This window comes from Mytilus edulis, chromosome 11, assembly GCF_963676685.1.
Source record: "Mytilus edulis chromosome 11, xbMytEdul2.2, whole genome shotgun sequence".
NCBI lineage: Eukaryota > Metazoa > Mollusca > Bivalvia > Mytilida > Mytilidae > Mytilus > Mytilus edulis.
In genome coordinates, this window is record NC_092354.1 from 64,625,051 (window position 1) to 64,644,514 (window position 19,464).

The following is a 19,464-nucleotide window of genomic DNA, read 5'->3' on the forward strand; positions in this document are numbered from 1 at the left end:
CATTCATGTATGTTTAGTTTCACATTTGCAATTAATGGATATCACATCTCTTTATTTTTGAACCGGGGGGCAAGTGTGAAAAAGATCTTTCTTGGTCAATCAAGACTCTTAAGGAAGATGTATTTTGTATGTCAGTTTATTTGTGGTACACTAATAACAAGAGATGTAAATAGACCAATGATATATGAGATCACCGATACATTAAATCTGTCTTTTGCCTTTCCAATGAACATTTCCGGAACGTGACTAAATTTTGTTCACACACAATGTTTTTTTTTTTGTGGATATTTATACTCCAATGATTGATCAAGACATAGAAATTGATTATCTAGGTTTAATTTTGTGCCGTCCGATAGACTGTTCGGGATGTATTAATACGTGTCCACGTCTGGTATATTTAAATCGAAATCCCCAATTCGGTAGAGTGTCCAACACTCTGCACGTAAAATATCTTCTCATGAGTTTCATTATTACAGTTCTAAACTTATACAATATGCCTATTTTTAAGCCGCAGTCTTCATTTTCTGTTTGCATCTTTGTCGACCAAATTTTAAATATGCCACATTGATAAGACTTATATATAGATGGACGGCTGATAATTCACAAAACATGATTTACCACTCCACATTTATGAGGCTGACCCAGGTCAGAAACCTCTTGCATTTGAAAGTCTTGTGGGTGATTTTTTTAAAAGTTTTTGTTTTAAAAATGTTTTCTGGTTAAGTACTACGGCGTCCATTTTGCTGAACTAGTGTACATTATTGTTTAGGGACAGGCAGGAGACCACCTAAGGTTCACATGGATAGAAACAAGTGTGTGTGCTTTCGCTATACATGAACGTTGAAGACATGTTGATGACCTGGGCTGTTTTCTGCTATTTGTCGGTTATTTGCCTCATTGACACATTCTCCGTTTCCATAATCAATTCTATATACAAACCAATAAAGAAAACGCGTGTTCTAGAACGAACAAAAGATAATACACTCTTTATTAGAAATTCAAATACAAGATCAAGCTATGAGGTAGTCCTTATTTTAGGACAATTGTTTAGACCTTAGCTGACAAATCACACTAAAACTCTCCTTGTGTTAAGATTAAATTAGATTAAACTTTGCCGATATCGCCTCCCCCGAATTTTTATCGTGCGCCTTGAGGTCTATTTCCGTATTTCCAAGGACAAATTCTACATCTACCCATCGCCTCTCCTCACAAGTGTCAGAAAAGGTTATTGTCGGTGTACTTAACAGGAAGCATCTATCATCGTCGACATAACCTGGTGTTGTCTCTTCAGATACGTACACCATGATGTCCATCTTGTCTTGGTGTTTGTAAGGTGTAAAGAAAGATTTTTTAACTATCATTCCAGCTTCGACGCTTTCATCTTTCCCGACAATAAGAGAAAAAATATTATCACATCTTTCTTCCCCTTCCATAACTACATAATGTTTTCGGTCATATTTTTTTTCATTCCAAGCTACATTTGTTTTGACGCCATAACTACATCGCATGACACGTGATTGTATATAATCTGGCTTATGACCGAACAAAACGGCCCCTTTCAGCACTGACAGACCAGCCTCCTCTGGAATTATTATTCTCTGATCCGGAAATGCTTTTCGAACGGCACTTTGCATTAACTGACATTCTGAGAATCCTCCAACCATTAACACATGTTTGACCTCCCTTAATGACCTATTTCGTAAAATCTCTCTCATAAGAGATATAACACCGTCAATTGATGGAGTAAACAACTTTTTAAAAAACTCAACGTTTATACGGATTTTATCATGTGCCAATTTTATGTCTTTTGAATATGGCGAGCTTTCCAGCAGAGTCTTAAAATCTTTTTGATGAACTTTTTGACACTTTTCATCGAGCGCAACAACAGGGATTGACATTGTTACTTTAATTCTTGTTGTTGTTTCAACCGTTCTTTTCTGGGATTCGAACTCTCGTACAAGATCCAAATATGCAAGAGGGCTTTCTTTCTTTAATGAATTCATTGTTGTTTCTCCGACTATTTCTTCGAACAGTTCTAAGAATCTTTTATCAATCGATGTACCCCCACAATTGTTTCCCATAGCTCTGTGTTTTTCTTTTAATTTACCATTTGCAGCTTTGCGATGAACCGTTATATCTGCAGTACCACCTAAAGAAAACAAAAAATATATGGATTCATTATTTTTCGTTGGACACCTATGTTCGTGCATTTCGTGGGTATAAGGGAACCAACAATTAAAATTTCAACGAATGACAAATTTCTTACAGGCTTTTATGCAAACATAATGGTTTACTTTTACAAATTATGAGTTGGACGAACGGAGAGTTGTCTCATTGACACTCATAACACATCTTCTTATATCTATTTGGCAAAACCACGAAATTAAATACGATTTATGAAAATTGATACCAACGAAAGTTAGTGAACCCACAGTAGAAAAAAAGTTAATTTTGAATTTATCATCTATACAGGCAATTAAAAAACTTACATCATTTTAAGAAGACAATAATAGAGAAGACATAATTTTTATCTGTTTATGAAATTGCCTACTGAATTTTAAAATTAATAAGCTACTGTTACTCTTTCACTAGCCTATCAACACTGAGGGGGGAAAATAATTCTAACAAATCTAGCAACAAAGATCGGCATAGCTATATCCATGCTACTGGGTTTACGCTAGCATAAGAAGTATACATTGACACTCGAACAAACCCAAAAGGGCAAACAGATATGAAACGATTCTAGAGATGGATAATTCATTCCATACGTTTATCATATTCAATATTGTTTGTTATATGTATTTAATACTTAACCTCCTAGATCAACAACCATATACTCAGTGCCCTCCGATGGCATGGTGAATCCAGATTCAGAACCCTTCAGTTTCTCAGTGGATAAGTATTGACAGAAGATTGAAGCGGTCTCTGGTTCAAGCGCAAGGATCAAATTCTTTTTGGGTATACCAGCCTTGAAAAAATGGAATTGAAAATATATACTGGTATATCTATATCTTCTAAATATAAAAAAATAATACAAAATCAAATAGCATTTTAAAATATTACTAGCACTGTCCGTATACGTGTGATCATTTGGCATACACAGTTTTGGTAGGGTAACAAGCTACGGTTACCGTTCAAAAGTCATGCTTCGAACATATATGAGTCGTGGTGTATTGGTTAGCGCATCAGACTTCAAACACAAAAGTTCTTGTTTCGATCCTCGTTCCAGGGAGAACATTCTAGGGACTGAATTTGCGGCTCCCCGTGACACCATTTGCGAGTATGGTCTTGATAAACGACGAAAATCCGTCGGATGGGGACGAAAAACTGCTGATCCGTGTTAAGAGAGATAGCAACATGTATTGGGCCATTCCAGTTAATATCTGCTAAAGGGGGATGGATGGTCCTTTCTGAGGGGTGTACAATTTATACATCTTCAGGGTGAAATTTTGTGTTTTTTCATCTGACAGGAACACTTATACGCAGTAAATAATTAAAAATGATTACATCTTAGGGGTAACAAAAATTGCCTATGTCAGATCTGATGGGTGCTTCGAAATGTAGACAGTTTCGCACCATGCATTATCTGGTATTGTTTTTAAAATTCTGATGGGTACAATCCTTGCAGTAAAAAAATCTGATAGGTCATTTTTTTGCATGAAATCCCATCCACCCAACATGAACAGGAACTCTTCATCTGATAGGTCTTAATTTGTTATATCTGATAGGTAGTTTTTCGTGATGTTTATTTCTGATACGTATCAAACAAAATCTCCTCATCCATCCCCACCTGTCAGAAATTAACTGGAATGGCCCATTGCGCCCTTGTAGATTTGAAAAAAGAGAGCAATGATGCATCAGAACACCAAGTTTGGTCAACTTGAGATCTAAGGTACAGACAGACAGACAGTCACACACCGACAAACAGATAGACGGAATCCTATATACAAACTTTGTTCGCGGGTGGGGTATTAGAATGTGGGACACTGTACGTTTACACTTATAAAAGATAAATGGAATAGGAAATTCAGTAATATGCAACTACTAAACTGTCTTTAGGTCTCCTTTAAAATGTAGGGTTAAGGTTTGAAAACAATATCCGTAATAACTATATTGTAGCAATTAACAAGGAAATAAATGTGTAACAGCGATGTAATTGAAAGTGAAACTACTTGCTAACATATTTAATGTGGCATCATATTGCCGTATTATTGCTTTAAACTTAGGAAATTTGCAGTCAGTTCTTAAATTCACAGAAGATAAGAATTACTGCAGAATATTTGAAATTCATAAATAAATTAAAACTAAAATTATTGTTTTGATAGTGTACTTTCCAAATATCTACTTTGCTATTTAGTTTCTGTATCTTCGTCGATAATTGAAAACCAAATTATGAACTTTAAACATCAGAATCTGAACAACTTTTTAATTTCATTCGCTTACCGCTTCAGCACAAGACCTCATAAACTTCTTTGCTCGATCTGTCCATATTGCAGGAACTGTGAGGACCCATTGAACCTCGTTGTGGCGGATTACATTACCACGTGTTTTCAAAATATCTAACAAATGGTTCACTAAATATTGGATTGATAATTTAAACACATCGAAAGCTGGCAGTCGTTTTGTCCCAGTTATATCCTCAAGCATCATTCCACTTGTGATATTCTAAAAAGAGTACAAAAGCATATCATTTGGTTTAATTAATGATGTTCTCTATTATTTTTTCGCTTTTTATCAGATATTCGGAATCCATTATTTTTAAGCCACGTGTTGCAATTAAAATTTTGCACGCTACCATCTTCTTTTCTATTCATAGTTTTATAACAAACGGTTCCAAAAGCTATTTTTAAAAATCCTTGCTTTTTTTGGTAGTTTTTGAAAGACAATTGTGTCAACATGTGTCAATGTTAATTGTTGGAAAATTGAATAAAAAAAATTCCCGCTAAATTTTTAAATGAGTATACATGTATCTCATAAAAGAGAACACGGATCGGTAATTTTGTACTGCTTTTTATTGTTCCGTTATTGACGTAAATTAGTTTTACAGTGGTCTTTAAAAAGCTTTTAATTTTTAATTGGAGCAGTACACATAAAAGATAATTATGATAAAAATGAGGGTGAAAATAAGGGCAATATTTCATAGAGACAGCAATCCGACCAAAGAGCAGATAAAGCCGAAGGCCAGCAACATGTCTTCATCGCAGCGAGAAAATACAGCACCCGTAGGTCGGTCTCAGCTGGCTCCAAAATAAAAAATGTGTACTAGTTCAGTGCAAATGGACGTCATATCAAACTACAAAATATGAATATGAACTGAAATAAAAAAAAAACATACAAGACTAACAAAGGCCATAGGCTCCTGACTTTGGACAGGCGCATAAATGCGGACGGGTTAAACATGTTTTGTGAGATCTCAACCTCCCCCTATACCGCAAGCCTATGTAGAATAAAGAAACACAGAGCAATACGATCAGTATTAAAACTCATTTTAAAGGAGTCAGAGTCCGATGTCAGAGTACATTTTGTAGGTAACAAAAGAAAATTAGCAAAATGACAATGATACATAAATTAATAAAGGACTCCTAGTAGTTACTGACATATAAAAAGAAGATGTGGTATGATTGCAAATGAGACCAAATGACACAGACATAGTAAAAGAAATAGAACATTAATCCTGATAATGGAATATGTAGACAGCTCTCTCACAAGCAAGAAAAACCCACTAACTGTAAAAATATAAGGACATGCCAAATCCAGACCTCAATTACACTAGTACTGTTTGAAAGATTATGTCATCCTCATATGAATATCAAGCACAATTCCTGAGTAAATAAGTTCTGACGAGGAAGAAAAGTCGGAGTATTTTTCACTGCTTCTTTATAGCTAAAATGAATAAAACAGGATTAGATTGATTTATTGACTTTTGTTTAATAACGGAGTCAACATCGTGGCGTATTCGGAAGCTTAACGCGTAAATCAAGTTCAATGCTACGATGTATTAAAATTCCATTACGACCGAAGGAAAAGTCGATAACGGACAAAGAGGGGGATACATTCCGTCATCCTCAATATGTGAAAATTCGAACTGGTGATTTCAGATCATCTTAATGGTTTAGATATGTGTTTGTATGACTCTGAAACTTGTTTTGTAACCTTATAATTATTATGCACATGTGATGTATGTCCTTATTAATAATTAAATGTATAACCGGAAGTAAGTTTGTACTAACAAAACATGCAAAACGTCCTTATCTTTCATATGTTGTGTCCTTGTTGCAGTTATGATTAAACTGCTTTGCCATGACCACCTTGATACTCCGCCTTGTATGGTTATATACAGATTTTGAAGATGAAAATAGACTGTGTTTAACGTCCGGTAACAAAAATTAAAGACATATCAAAACGTCAAAATATAAATGTTTATGAATATGTATAAAAAATAGTTCCAAGAGGGAAATCAATAAAAACGAGACAGACACACTGGGACGGATATTTTAGATGATATTTAACTAGGTGAAAGTCGGTAGGAACACGTTCCAATCTACAAAGACAATTTAATCTGTTTCTTGGCCGACCATGCAGTCTACTACTCTTAGCAATAAAAGCCACGTGTTTTTGGCGAGATTCACTTGTTGTCGAGTATCGAGTTTCGAGTTGCGAGTATCGAGTTGCAAGTTACAAAAGTCGAGTTGCGAGTTACGAAAGTCGAGTTGCGAGTTAAGAAAGTCGAGTTGCGAGTTACGAAAGTCGAGTTGCGAGTTAAGAAAGTCGAGTTGCGAGTTACGAAAGTCGAGTTGCGAGTTACGAAAGTCGAGTTGCGAGTTACGAAAGTCGAGTTGCGAGTTAAATAAGTCGAGTTGCGAGTTACGAAAGTCGAGTTGCGAGTTAAGAAAGGCTAGTTGCGAGTTACGAAAGTCGAGTTGCGAGTTAAGAAAGTCGAGTTGCGAGTTAAAAAAGTCGAGTTGCGAGTTACGAAAGTAGAGTTGCGAGTTAAGAAAATCGAGTTGCGAGTTACGAAAGTCGAGTTGCCGAGCCTGGATATAATTGTTAGGGACCGCAAAATTTATTCTTTGGCAGTGACACTCAAAATTGTGGACGTTAAAATTATATATGTCTAGATTTGCTAGAGATACAGGGGAAATGATGGGCGTGCATAATACAAGTTTAAACACGCTGCATTTTTGTGTCTGACCTAAGTCAGGAAACTTTAGCCTTTGTTGCTCTTGTATATTTTTTTTATTTTGGTTCATCTTTATATTTAGGAGCACAGAATGGCGTAAATATTCTTGATTTAACGATATATAACACTCTGTTTCGGGGCCTGTGCTCGGGTCTCCCTCTAGGTGTGTGATTTCTCGCTGTGTTGAAGACCAAATGGCCTTCGGTTGAATTGCATATTTTGGTTGGGTTGCTGTCTCTTTGACTAATTCCCCGATTTTATTCTTTAGTCTATACATGTAGCCGTCAAAGATACTATTGTAAAAACTACATTTGCGCCATTTTACAGGTAAGGTTTAATTGGAAAATTTAAAACGTTTAGTGCTACATCGTGAATAAGATTTTGTTTATGGTATTCTTCCTGGGTATTGGGTAACTTATAAAACTGAGTCACTTAGGTTTAAAATTATATAGTGTTCACACGATTGAGATTGTCAAGTATGAATTAGTTTGTAAAACGGTTTCCCGTTAGTTTTCTAGATTTTTTGGGTGGAAGATCGATAAAAAAAAGTTGTCGTGGCACTGTCATGCAAAATCAAATGTCAAAAAAATATTTCGATAGGTCACATCAGCTACGACATGTCTACAATGGTTCCACGATGGGTACAGTACAGGAAAAAAGAATTGTAATTTGTTTGTTTATAGTTGTTGGGTCTATTTTTCAGATTTTCATGTCATGGAAATATGCGTGTTACCGGCGTGTCACTGTCGTGCCACTGTCGAACGACTGTCACACAACAGTCGTGTGTCACTCGTAGGTTTGACTCCGAACTGCTAGTATATAAAGAAGGCCCGATTTATTGCGTGCCATTTGCCATTTGCTTTCAATATTGTTCAGTGTCATCATAAGTTTGGTCCAAATAAATGACGTTATTCGTATTATATGAAAAAGAAGATGTGGTATGATTGCCAATGAGACAACTGTCCACAAGAGACCAAAACGACACAGAAATTTACAAGTATAGGTCACCGTACGGCCTTCATAAATGAGCAAAGCCCATACCGCATAGTCAGCTATAAAAGGCCCCGAAATTGCAATGTAAAACAAATCAAACGAGAAAACTAACGGCCTTATCTATATAACAAAAAAAAAGGAAACGAAAAACAAATATGTAACACATAAACAGACGACCATCACTGAATTACAGGCTCCTGACTTGGGACAGGCACATACATACATAATGTGGCGGGGTTAAACATGTTAGCGGGATCCCAACCCTCTCCCTAACCTGGGACAATGGTATAACAGTACAACATAACAACGAACAACTCATCACATGGACAAAAATACAAATGGACGTGGCCTGGTACTTGTACATCCCGACAACAAAAAGACCATTGGAACAGATCTGAGAGTACTCGCAGTTATTTGACAGCTAGTTCAAAGCCACTAACAACTAATAAAAAAATCATGCATCTAAGATTAAATTATCAATCCGTACTCATCCAGCATCCAATGGATTTAGTGTAAAGACGTCATAAACAGTCAGAGAAAAACATGACCTTGTGCAATGCCAAGTTACAAGTATCGACAGATTGTAGATCCCTGAATGTGTATACGTATATAACATACTTAGTTTATATCATAATTGTTCAGCGAATTTTAACCAGGATGCCCCCGCAAAGAAAAAGTAACAAAAGAAATGTGGTGGCAGTTAACGTGGGTGATATTGTCCAGACGGAGGACCCGCTACCACAAGCTGAAACATATGACGATTCGGAAACTGCTGGAGACGACCCTGTTCATAATATCGTCACTGTGACGGGATACATGGAATAGTCTACGGGCATTCCCGCCGGATTGTATTTTTTCTAAATAAAACGAAAATATGTTGCCCGACGAACCCGTCGTACGACAGACAATCAATGTTGTGCGAGCATCATACGAAATTTTGTAATCTTGCGACAGTCGTGAGATTGTCGTACGACAGTCATGCGAAAGTCGTACAATTGTTTTTATTTTAATGGTTTTATTTTATTTTGGTAACCACGACAATGTGTTTATCGCACGACAGTCGCACGGCTGTGGTAAGACACTCACACGACAGCCACAAGACAGTGACACGACAAAATATCGTAGAGCAAAACAGGTGCATGTTCAATTTTCGTCCCACGACACACGACAGCGACACGATGCTGAAAATATCGTCCGACAGTGACTGTCGCATGACGATCACAGATGACCCACGATTTGACCAAATTTCATGTCGTGTCGCTACATATATGTGTCGTGGGCTCGTTGTGACCAGGGCTTATTGAGAGCATGATTAACGATGGATGTGGGACCCAGCTCCCGTTTTCACTTTCTGCTGAAAGACGATATTTTTGGGAGAAAACTTAGATAATCTAGTGACATTACTTAAAATAAAAAAAAGAAGATGTGGTATGATTGCCAATGAGACAACTATCCACAAAAGACCAAAATGACACAGACATTAACAACTATAGGTAACCGTACGGCCTTCAACAATGAGCAAAGCCCATACCGCATAGTCAGCTATAAAAGGCCCCGATAAGACAATGTAAAACAATTCAAACGAGAAAACTAACGGCCTTAAAATAGATATAGGAAGATGTGGTGTGAGTGCCAATGAGACAACTCTCCATACAAATAACAATTTAAAAAGTAAACCATTATAGGTTAAAGTACGGCCTTCAACACGGAGCTCTGGCTCACACCGAACAACAAGCTAAAAAAAATGAACGAAAAAAACAAATATGTAACACATAAACAAACGACAACCGCTGAATTACAGGCTCCTTAAAGTTATTGATAATACCCGAAAGTGCTTGTTTATAAACCTGAATTGTTTACCTTATACCACCTGAGCCCCGGGGTATTTACAATACATAAACAATGAAATCCATATTTGAGTCGATTTGAGGCTCTACACGAGTGCGAAAATGGATATTACAAACACAGTAGCGGAGTTGAGCAATAAAAGTAGAGAAGTATTGTATGGCGAAACTAAGGAATGTGTAACACTTGAAAACGTGTATCAACTTATGGTTGGAATGAACGAAAGATTAACCACAATTGAAAGGGGGATGCCACAAGTTACACAGAGAAATAGAACTCTAACTACAATGGTACAATGTACATAAGGGAGCTACCATTTGATTCTTATAGGGAATTTGAAATATAATAGGCAGGACAGGAGTTTTGAGTAAACAAAAAGGCAGGATGAGACACTTGCAAAAAAAAAGTCAGGACGACAATTTAGGTAAAAACAAAGTCAGGACGACAATTTAGGTAAAAACAAAGTCAGGATAAACTAAAAAAAAAAAAAGACAGGAACAACCAGAGTGAAAAATAAAAAGGCAGGACAGAGATTACAGTTAAAAAAAATGCAGAACAAAATTTGTCATATTGGGCCATTCCGTTTGTGAACCTTGCGTCCTTGTTTCAATCAGTGGTAGCTACGCCATGAAATCCTCATCTTCAAACGCATTGACCGTTCGTTATATTTAGCGATAGTCTACATACATGTCTTTGTTTAATGACTTGTGATGTATTAACCAAAAATAATTAGTAATAAATCCATACGAAATTCCAAGAACAAACTATTTTCTCCATCATTTTGCAGTGTGTTATAGTCCGCGCAAATGTAGATTTTCATTTACTATTCTTTTTTTAGGGATTATTTGTTTACAAAATGTAAGGTAATTTATGGTCCCAAGTCAGGAGCCTGTGGCCTTTGATAGTCTTGTATTATTTTAACTTTTAGTTTCTTGTGTACAATTTGGAGTTTAGTATGGTGTTCATCATCACTGAACCAGTATATATTTGTTTAGGGCCAGCTGAAGGACGCCTCCGGGTGCGAGAATTTCTCGTTGCATTGAAGACCTGTTGGTGACCTTCTGCTGTTGTCTGCTCTATGGTCGGGTTGTTGTCTCTTTGGCACATTCCCCATTTCCATTCTCAATTTTATCCTTTAAGGATACACTTTTTTTTTCAAATACTTCCAGAACTTGACTTATATTAGACTCTTATATAAATAAGTATCACATATAACTCTTTCAAATCCCCCAATCACGGGAATAACTTAGCATGCTTTGTTTATCAAATGTGAATCAATCCTCAAAAATATTTTTGTAACTCGCAACTCGACTTTTGTAACTTGCAACTCGACTTTCTCAACTCGCAACTCGACTTTCATAACTCGCAACTCGACTTTTGTAACTCGCAACTCGACTTTCTTAACTCGCAACTCGACTTTTGTAACTCGCAACTCGACTTTTGTAACTCGCAACTCGACTTTTGTAACTAATAATAATAATAATAATATCTTTATTTAGAGAGAGTAACTCATTTGGATTACACCAATTTTCAATAAGGCTCTCTTAATACAATAATAATTACATTACAAATAAACAATGCATCAATAATAATGGTAAATAAAGATTATGTACAATTTAAAATACAATAAACAATTATGATATGGCATTACAGTAAAAATATGATGGTAATGTTAAAAGTACATAGATTTGTATTTATGTTTAAATTCGGATACTGTATTTGATTTTTTTTATTGAATTAGGAAGAGCATTCCACACTTTTGGTCCATTGTACGAGAAACTAGACTTATACAACTCTGTATTTGGTTTTGGAATAATAAAATTATCTGAGGATGAAAATCTCGTATTATATTTTTGGTTTGCAGAAGCTGATACAATAAGACTGGACATATATTCTGGAGCTAAGACATGTTTTGACTTATACATTAGTAATGATTTGTGATAAAGTATTCTTTGTGTGATTGGCACAATGTTACATTCGTGAAATAATTCTCTTGAAGGTTTGGTGTAATCATGTTCGTCTAAAATTATTCTTGCTGCCCTTTTTTGCAGTTTTAGTAAACCATCTAATAGAAAGTTATTACAGTTTCCCCATATTGAACAACAATAATCTAAGTGAGGTAAAACGTAACTCGCAACTCGACGTTTGTAACTCGCAACTCGACTTTTGTAACTCGCAACTCGACTTTCGTAACTCGCAACTCGACTTTTGTAACTCGCAACTCGACTTTCTTAACTCGCAACTCGACTTTTGTAAGTCGCAACTCGACTTTCTTAACTCGCAACTCGACTTTTGTAACTCGCAACTCGACGTTTGTAACTCGCAACTCGACTTTTGTAACTCGCAACTCGACTTTTGTAACTCGCAACTCGACTTTTGTAACTCGCAACTCGACTTTCGTAACTCGCAACTCGACTTTTGTAACTCGCAACTCGACTTTTGTAACTCGCAACTCGACTTTTGTAACTCGCTACTCGACTTTCTTAACTCGCAACTTGCAACTCGACGATAAGAAATCCTCGTTTTTGGCGGAGAAGAAGCAAAACCAATTTTAAAATCTATGTTAAAAATTAAATTGAGAATGGAAATGGGGGATGTGTCAAAGAGAACAACTAGACCATAGAACAGACAACAGCCGAAGGCCAACGATTGGTCTCAAAAGTAGCGAGAGTATCCCGCACCCGGAGGCGTCCTCCGGCTGGCCCATAAACAAAGTTGACTCTACCTGCGATTGTTGTTTATTAACTCGAAGATAGGTTTTGTCAGGTTTCCGGGCTACAACAATTGTAGAAGGAGTGCTATTTAAACGACCACCGAGATGCTAGAACTATATATTGATCAAATATAAAAAAGATGGCATGATTGCCAATGATACAACTCTCCACAAGAGACCAAAATAACACAGAAGTTAACTAAAGGTCACTGTACGGCCTTCAACAATGAGCAAAGCCTATGCTGCATATATATTAGTCAGCTTTAAAAGGCCCCCGAAATACAATATAAAACAATTGAAACGAGAAACTATTTATGTACAAAGAATTAACTAAATAAAATGTAAAATATAAAGAAACTATATAAATAACTTAAATAAAGTACCTTATTATTATGTAGATTCATTTTGAAACGTTCAAAATAATAGTATTCCTCGTGTTCTCCGTCTAACAATAAATCTGCCCACTGATTCTCTGCATCGTACCCGAAGGCTACAAACTCTCGTTTACCATCTAATAAAAGGCACGTCGGAGTTTTCATTGACATAAACTGTCGACTTCCGGCCTTCCATACAGGGTTCGCTTGGATTTTTAATGGATCTTTAACGAATTCATCCCTCATGGAAAATGAATAGCCTGAGTATGTAGTACCAAAGTCTAAAGCAGCAACCATTAGGTGGTTCCCAGAATCCGCCATTGTTTATTATTTTGTCCTAAAATCAGAAGAATCACCGTTGTGTGTTATGTCTATACTATTATTAAGTGTATCCTTTAAAACTTGTATAATATACATGTAATTAAATGTAAACAATGTATGCTTTTAAAAAGAGTAACATAATTCCAGCTACATCATATACGTTGCATTTCACAAGCATATAAAAAATATAAAAACGTTAAAAAAATAAATGGGAGATGTGTCCATGGTACACGGATAGTGCCCTCGCATTCATATAAAAGTTATTAAGGGACATATTTTGCTCCTGTCCTTAGTCAGGAACCCGATATTCAGTGTTCGTCGTCTGTTAGGTGTGATTCATAAGTGTTTCCCGTTGCGCGCTTTTTAATAGATTAGATCGTAGATTTTCCTGTTTTAATGGCTTTACACTAGCCATTTTAGGGGCGTTTTATAGCTTGCTGTTCTGTGTGAGCAAATGTTCCGTGTTGAAGGCGATACTGTGGCCTCTAATGGTTCAAGTTATTTTCACAAATTGTGACTCTGATGGAGAGTTGTCTCAATGGTACTCATACCACATCTTCTTATATCTAAAATCACAAGAACGATGAATGTGACGCTACGCAAATACAAACTTGATTTATGTTTTGTGGTAACAAGCATTGTGTACAAGATTTATAACATTTGGTTGAGGCAAACTTAAGAATGTCGTTTGTTGCTATGTTACATACTTGTGTTTCGTCCATGATTGTGTACGTGAAAGAGTCAGTTAGCTATCTTGTTTGATTTATTTTACATTTGTCATTTCGGGGGCTTTTATAGCTGACCAGAGGCGGATTTAGGGAGGGGGGCAGGGGGCCCGGGCCCCCCTTTTTGGGAAAAAAATTGGTTGCTTATATAGGGAATCACTGAAGCGTGACTCGAGCGGGCCCCCTCTTAGGTCAGTCAGTGGGCCCCCACTTATGAAAATTTCTGGATCCGCCACTGCTGACTATGTGGAATGGGCTTCAATCGTTGTTGAAGATCGGCCTTTTATAGCTGACTATGTGGAATGGGCTTCAATCGTTGTTGAAGATCGGCCTTTTATAGCTGACTATGTGGAATGGGCTTCAATCGTTGCTGAAGATCGGCCTTTTATAGCTGACTATGTGGAATGGGCTTTAATCGTTGTTGAAGATTGGCCTTTTATAGCTGACTATGTGGAATGGGCTTCAATCGTTGTTGAAGATCTGCCTTTTATAGCTGACTATGTGGAATGGGCTTCTATCGTTGTTGAAGATCGGCCTTTTATAGCTGACTATGTGAAATGGGCTTCAATCGTTGTTGAAGATCGTACAATTCTTGCGTGGTACTTAGGGCAGGTATTTGTATAGAATATTAAGGGGAAACCGATTAAGCAATTCATTTGTTTTTATGATACATGTACTGGCATAAGTCTTCGAATATATATTTTAAATCTCACCTAGTGAAATTAATCTTTTTCTTTTCTTCTTAGATGCATGTACATGTACTCCATGAGTAAGTTATTTGATTACGTCGCTTAATTAACAGCGTTGTTTAATTTACGCCAATTGCGATTTCATCCAACAAAGTGAAAGACAATAAAATATGCATACAAGGACATAAAATAAAAAAAAACTTAACGTCTAGTCAATGCATTTAGTCATTTCATAAATGGATATAGGAAGATGTGGTGTGAGTGCCAATGAGACAACTCTCCATACAAATAACAATTTAAAAAGTAAACCATTATAGGTTAAAGTACGGCCTTCAACACGGAGCCTTAGCTCACACCGAACAACAAGCTATAAAGGGCCCCAAAATTACTAGTGTAAAACCATTCAAACGGGAAAACCAACGGTCTAATCTATATTAACAAAACGAGAAACGAGAAACACGTATATATTACATAAACAAACGACAACTACTGTACATCAGATTCCTGACTTAGGACAGGTGCAAACATTTGCAGCGGGATTAAACGTTTTAATGGATCCAAACCTTCTCCCTTTTTCTGAAACAATAGCATAACATCACAACAAAGAAAAACATACGATAAAATATCAATTGGCAGACTTAACTCAATCAAAAAACGTATGATTAAACAATGAACGAATAAATTTGATCTGCGATATCTGAATACAAATGTACAGTTAATTAAATATTAGAGACAAACATTCATGACCAAAAAGCTAACAAACAAATTCAAAAACAGGACATGACTGAGAAATATTTAACCAATCAATGTTCACTTTAGAAAAAAATGAACTGTTTAGAAAACTTTGATTTTTTGAAATTCTTATGCTTTTCTACCGCAGGAATAGATCACCTTAGCTGTAATTGACAAAACTTTTAGGAATTTTTGGTCTGCAATGCTCTTTAACTTCGTGCTTTATTTGGCCCATTTAGGTTCTTTTTATTCGAGCGTCACTGATGAGTATTTTGTAGACGAAACGTGTCCCTAGCACAAATACCAATTTTCAGCCCAGGTATCTACGTATACGATAAATGTATTTAGTCCAGTTTGAATATTTTTACTTCTGTCATCGAAAGTGAAAAGAGTTAACGCAAGATAAAAAACAAACTGAGAGGAATTTAAACAAGGAACGTATTGAAAATGTTAAAAGAAAAATTCTGATACATAAGTATTTACTCCAATTGTCCACAAAATTTCAATATAAGACACTGGTTCCTTGAACCTTTTATCGAACATGTAAAAGAGTTATCCGAAGTACATACTGATTTAAAATCTGATGTTCGTACATACTTTTTAAAGACGTTTCAGTCAAATTTTGTCGAACCTAGTACTGTAACTCTGGTTACCATTATAGTTACATACAAGTGACAAGACATAACTGTAGAGACAAATTTCTTTATTTATCTACTGTTGTGAAATAAATAATCCGTTTTTGTGCTGAGATTTTGGGTTCCAAGATGTAGTTGCACTTTTTTATCAAGTTAACAAAATTGTTGTTATTCCTAACTTTGACTGTAACAGCATATACATACACTACTTTTTTCACTGAATGACTTTCTATTCTCTAAACTGTTGCGTAACGTAGTAAATTTTAAGGATGTTTTGTGCTCTTGAAATCTTCACAGATTAGTAACATATTCATATGAATGATAGTAACACATAGAAGAATCTGTGATTTTTCGTTAGAGTTATTATGAACATATTCAAACATAGTTCCCTTTGCAGATATTAAGGTTATCAGAAAATAAGCCAACATCTTTTTAAATGTGTTGTCTTGACACCTGGACACTGTTCGCACAAACCTCAGACATAAACATTACGCAACACTATCAAGATATAACTTAATTTCAGATATATTTTGATCTTACCAAAAAAGATTCAAATCTTTTTTCATTATTGATGTTCCGACTCTTATAAAATCTTACATGATTTATCTTAAAACTGCATTAGGGGACGACCATTTGATATTCTGTGTGTGTGGGGGGGGGGGGGGAGGAGGATTTTGAAAATAAATAACTCAGACTTGATAATCACAAAAATAAATGGTTTCTTCAGTGGTAGTTTGAAAATAAATAACCTGACTTGCAATGTTTTGAAAATAAATAACTCAGCAGTTCTAATCGAAAGTATGAGTTGGCACCAGATTCTTCATAAATTCTTCCCCCCCCCCCAAAAAAAAAACGGGAAACACTTCCCAATTTTTTTTTAATAAGAGTATAAATATTAATTAAACATACTTGAAATGTCTGAAAATTGGTTTCATTTAACCTCAGGTATTTTGTCTCAGGAAACCTTACCTAACTTTTATTTTAACAGGGATAATGCCTCATGTAGGAAATTTCAAAACCAAACACTTGTCTCCATATCTAATTGTGTTCACGGCGAGTGCCTTGCAAGAAGCAAGTTCTGTTTTCCCTGAAGACTAGCCCTGATTTTTCGGGATCAATGTTTCTTATTTATTTGTCTTTTGTTCATTGATTGCCTTTCTGTATTTTGTTAGTGTTGCATTCCTTTTGTAATCTGTTGATTTTGTTATGAACTTGATCGTGAGTTTGGAAAAAAAAACCAGCAGCCACAGACTTAATTATGTGAATTCAATTTTTGCTTTATCAGGCACATTGGTCTTCTGATGTTGTCCCTAGAAACTTAAGTTTTACACTGACTTTATACATTTTGCTTTGAGACTAAACTATTGTCAAAAAAATATTTAAACAAAACTTGCAATTTCAGATTATGAAACATTGTGAAAGGGTCTTCGAAACACCCAGAAAGCATGATTTTGCATCATTTGTTCTATAGCTTCTCGGGCCTTCAGTGGCTCCAAAACCCTTCAAAAAAAGATTTTGCCTCGCTCCGCTCGGCCAAAATATGTTTGCAAATACTTTTAAAAGAGGCTAGTTACAACCAAACTCTAATACTATGTATGTATGCAATACATATATGCAGTTGGGAATATAAAATATTCATTTCTGCCGAGGATGATGATTAATTCTGATTAAATGGTACATAATGACTTGACTATATAAAAATGAAGATGTGGTATGATTGCCAATGAGACACTATCCACAAAAGACCAAAATGACACAGACATTAAAACAACTATAGGTCACCGTACGGCCTTCAACAATGAGCAAAGCCCATACCACATAGTCAGCTATAAAAGGCCCCGATAAGACAATGTAAAAACAATTCAAACGAGAAAACTAACGGCCTTATTTATGTAAAAAAAAAAAAAAATGAACGAAAAACAAATATGTAACACATAATCAAACGACAACCACTGAATTACAGGCTCCTGACTTGGGACAGGCACATACATAAATAATGTGGCGGGGTTAAACATGTAAGCGGGATCCCAACCCTCCCCCTAACCTGGGACAGTGGTATAACAGTACAACATAAGAACGAACTATAAAAATCAGTTGAAAAAGGCTTAACTCATCAGATGGACAAAAATACAAGTGGACGTGGCCTGTATTATTTATAATAAACAAATCATTTAAAAATTGTATGTTTTCGAATATCATATATATGTAAATATAGTTGTGAAAATGAGTAATCAGTCCCTTGCTTTAATAGTGCAGAAAATGAATAATCTGTCCTCTTAGTTTACAAAAATAAATTAACCGATCAAACACAAATCCTCCTGCATATATACATATACATATAGGCCAAAAGTTATCTTTCAATAACCTCGGTAAATGTAAAATCATGCTTGTTAAATGAAATCAAAAGTACAAATAATATTTAACTTGTTTTTATGAACGTAAAATCTTGGTTAACGAATAAAAATAAACAGTAAAATATTAAGGTACTTGCTGCAATATAAATAATTCTACTCACTCGACAAACACATCAAACGAATAAAACTTCCTGTTTTGCAATGTTTTGACTACTTCGCAGTTCGTCTATTTTTATAGTGACCTACATTTAACAGTTTTATCATATAATTTAAATACCTTCATAATAAATATAAATATTTGTTAACGCACTGATTGGTGTAATGAACGGGTCGCATTATTCTTCGTCACATAACGATTGAAATAGAAACTAGCTTACCAGTGCAGTCTATAACCATGATAACATTACCATGATTTCAGAAAGTCAGAATTACTGCGATTCCATGCTAATTTTAAAACAAAAGTAATTATCGGGTAATTATAGTCATAGAGGGTCCGGAGAGGAGGGACTTTGTTTTTATATTCTTTTAAATTTTTAGGACATTTATTTTTTATACTTTAAAATAACGCTTCTTTTATTAAATATTTCATATACAAATTATTTACCATTATTCTTTTCTGTTAATAAAAATTAACAAATTTTGTTCTTTTTCTATGTTCCTAAAATTTTATTGCCGTTAAATCCATTCTATATAACCCGTCTCCATCCCAACCAAAACCCTTACAACAGGTACATACTTTCATACTGCTCTGATTATTTTTGTTTTGATGTTGTTTTTTACTGATGAGTTTAGAAAGCAATTAAGGCTCTTTTGTCATGTTTGTATAATATGATTCGTTATCGTCCTAAATATGCATGATATATATTGGTCACTTGTCACTATTTATCGCCATTAATCAAAATT

The 19,464-nt window shown here is 35.5% G+C and overlaps 1 protein-coding gene across 2 annotated transcripts; it reads right to left on the bottom strand.

The window, feature by feature from the left end:
- Positions 1-957: 957 nt before the first annotated feature.
- On the bottom strand, positions 958-18,792 carry LOC139496064 (heat shock 70 kDa protein 12A-like). Of its 2 annotated transcripts, none has more exons than XM_071284500.1 (5): positions 18,723-18,792; positions 13,115-13,442; positions 4,444-4,665; positions 2,815-2,968; positions 958-2,149 (listed from the first exon to the last, which is right to left on the bottom strand). In XM_071284500.1, the coding sequence occupies exons 2-5, from the start codon at positions 13,424-13,426 to the stop codon at positions 1,095-1,097; spliced, it is 1,743 nt and encodes a 580-aa protein (XP_071140601.1). In that variant the 5' UTR covers positions 13,427-13,442; positions 18,723-18,792; the 3' UTR covers positions 958-1,094. The 2 variants fall into 2 exon arrangements, with proteins under 2 accessions (XP_071140601.1, XP_071140600.1); XM_071284499.1 differs by lacking the exon at positions 18,723-18,792 and adding an exon at positions 14,865-15,004.
- Between the last annotated feature and the right edge of the window lie 672 nt (positions 18,793-19,464).

Excerpts from the sequence above, each read along its gene's own strand:
- LOC139496064 (XM_071284500.1), bottom strand. The coding sequence starts at position 13,426 with ATGGCGGATTCTGGGAACCACCTAATGGTTGCTGCTTTAGACTTTGGT. Across the intron at positions 2,969-4,443 it reads TGAGGTCTTGTGCTGAAGCG|GCTGGTATACCCAAAAAGAA; the intron begins GTAAGCGAATGA and ends CATTTTTTCAAG. Across the intron at positions 2,150-2,814 it reads TATGGTTGTTGATCTAGGAG|GTGGTACTGCAGATATAACG; the intron begins GTTAAGTATTAA and ends TGTTTTCTTTAG.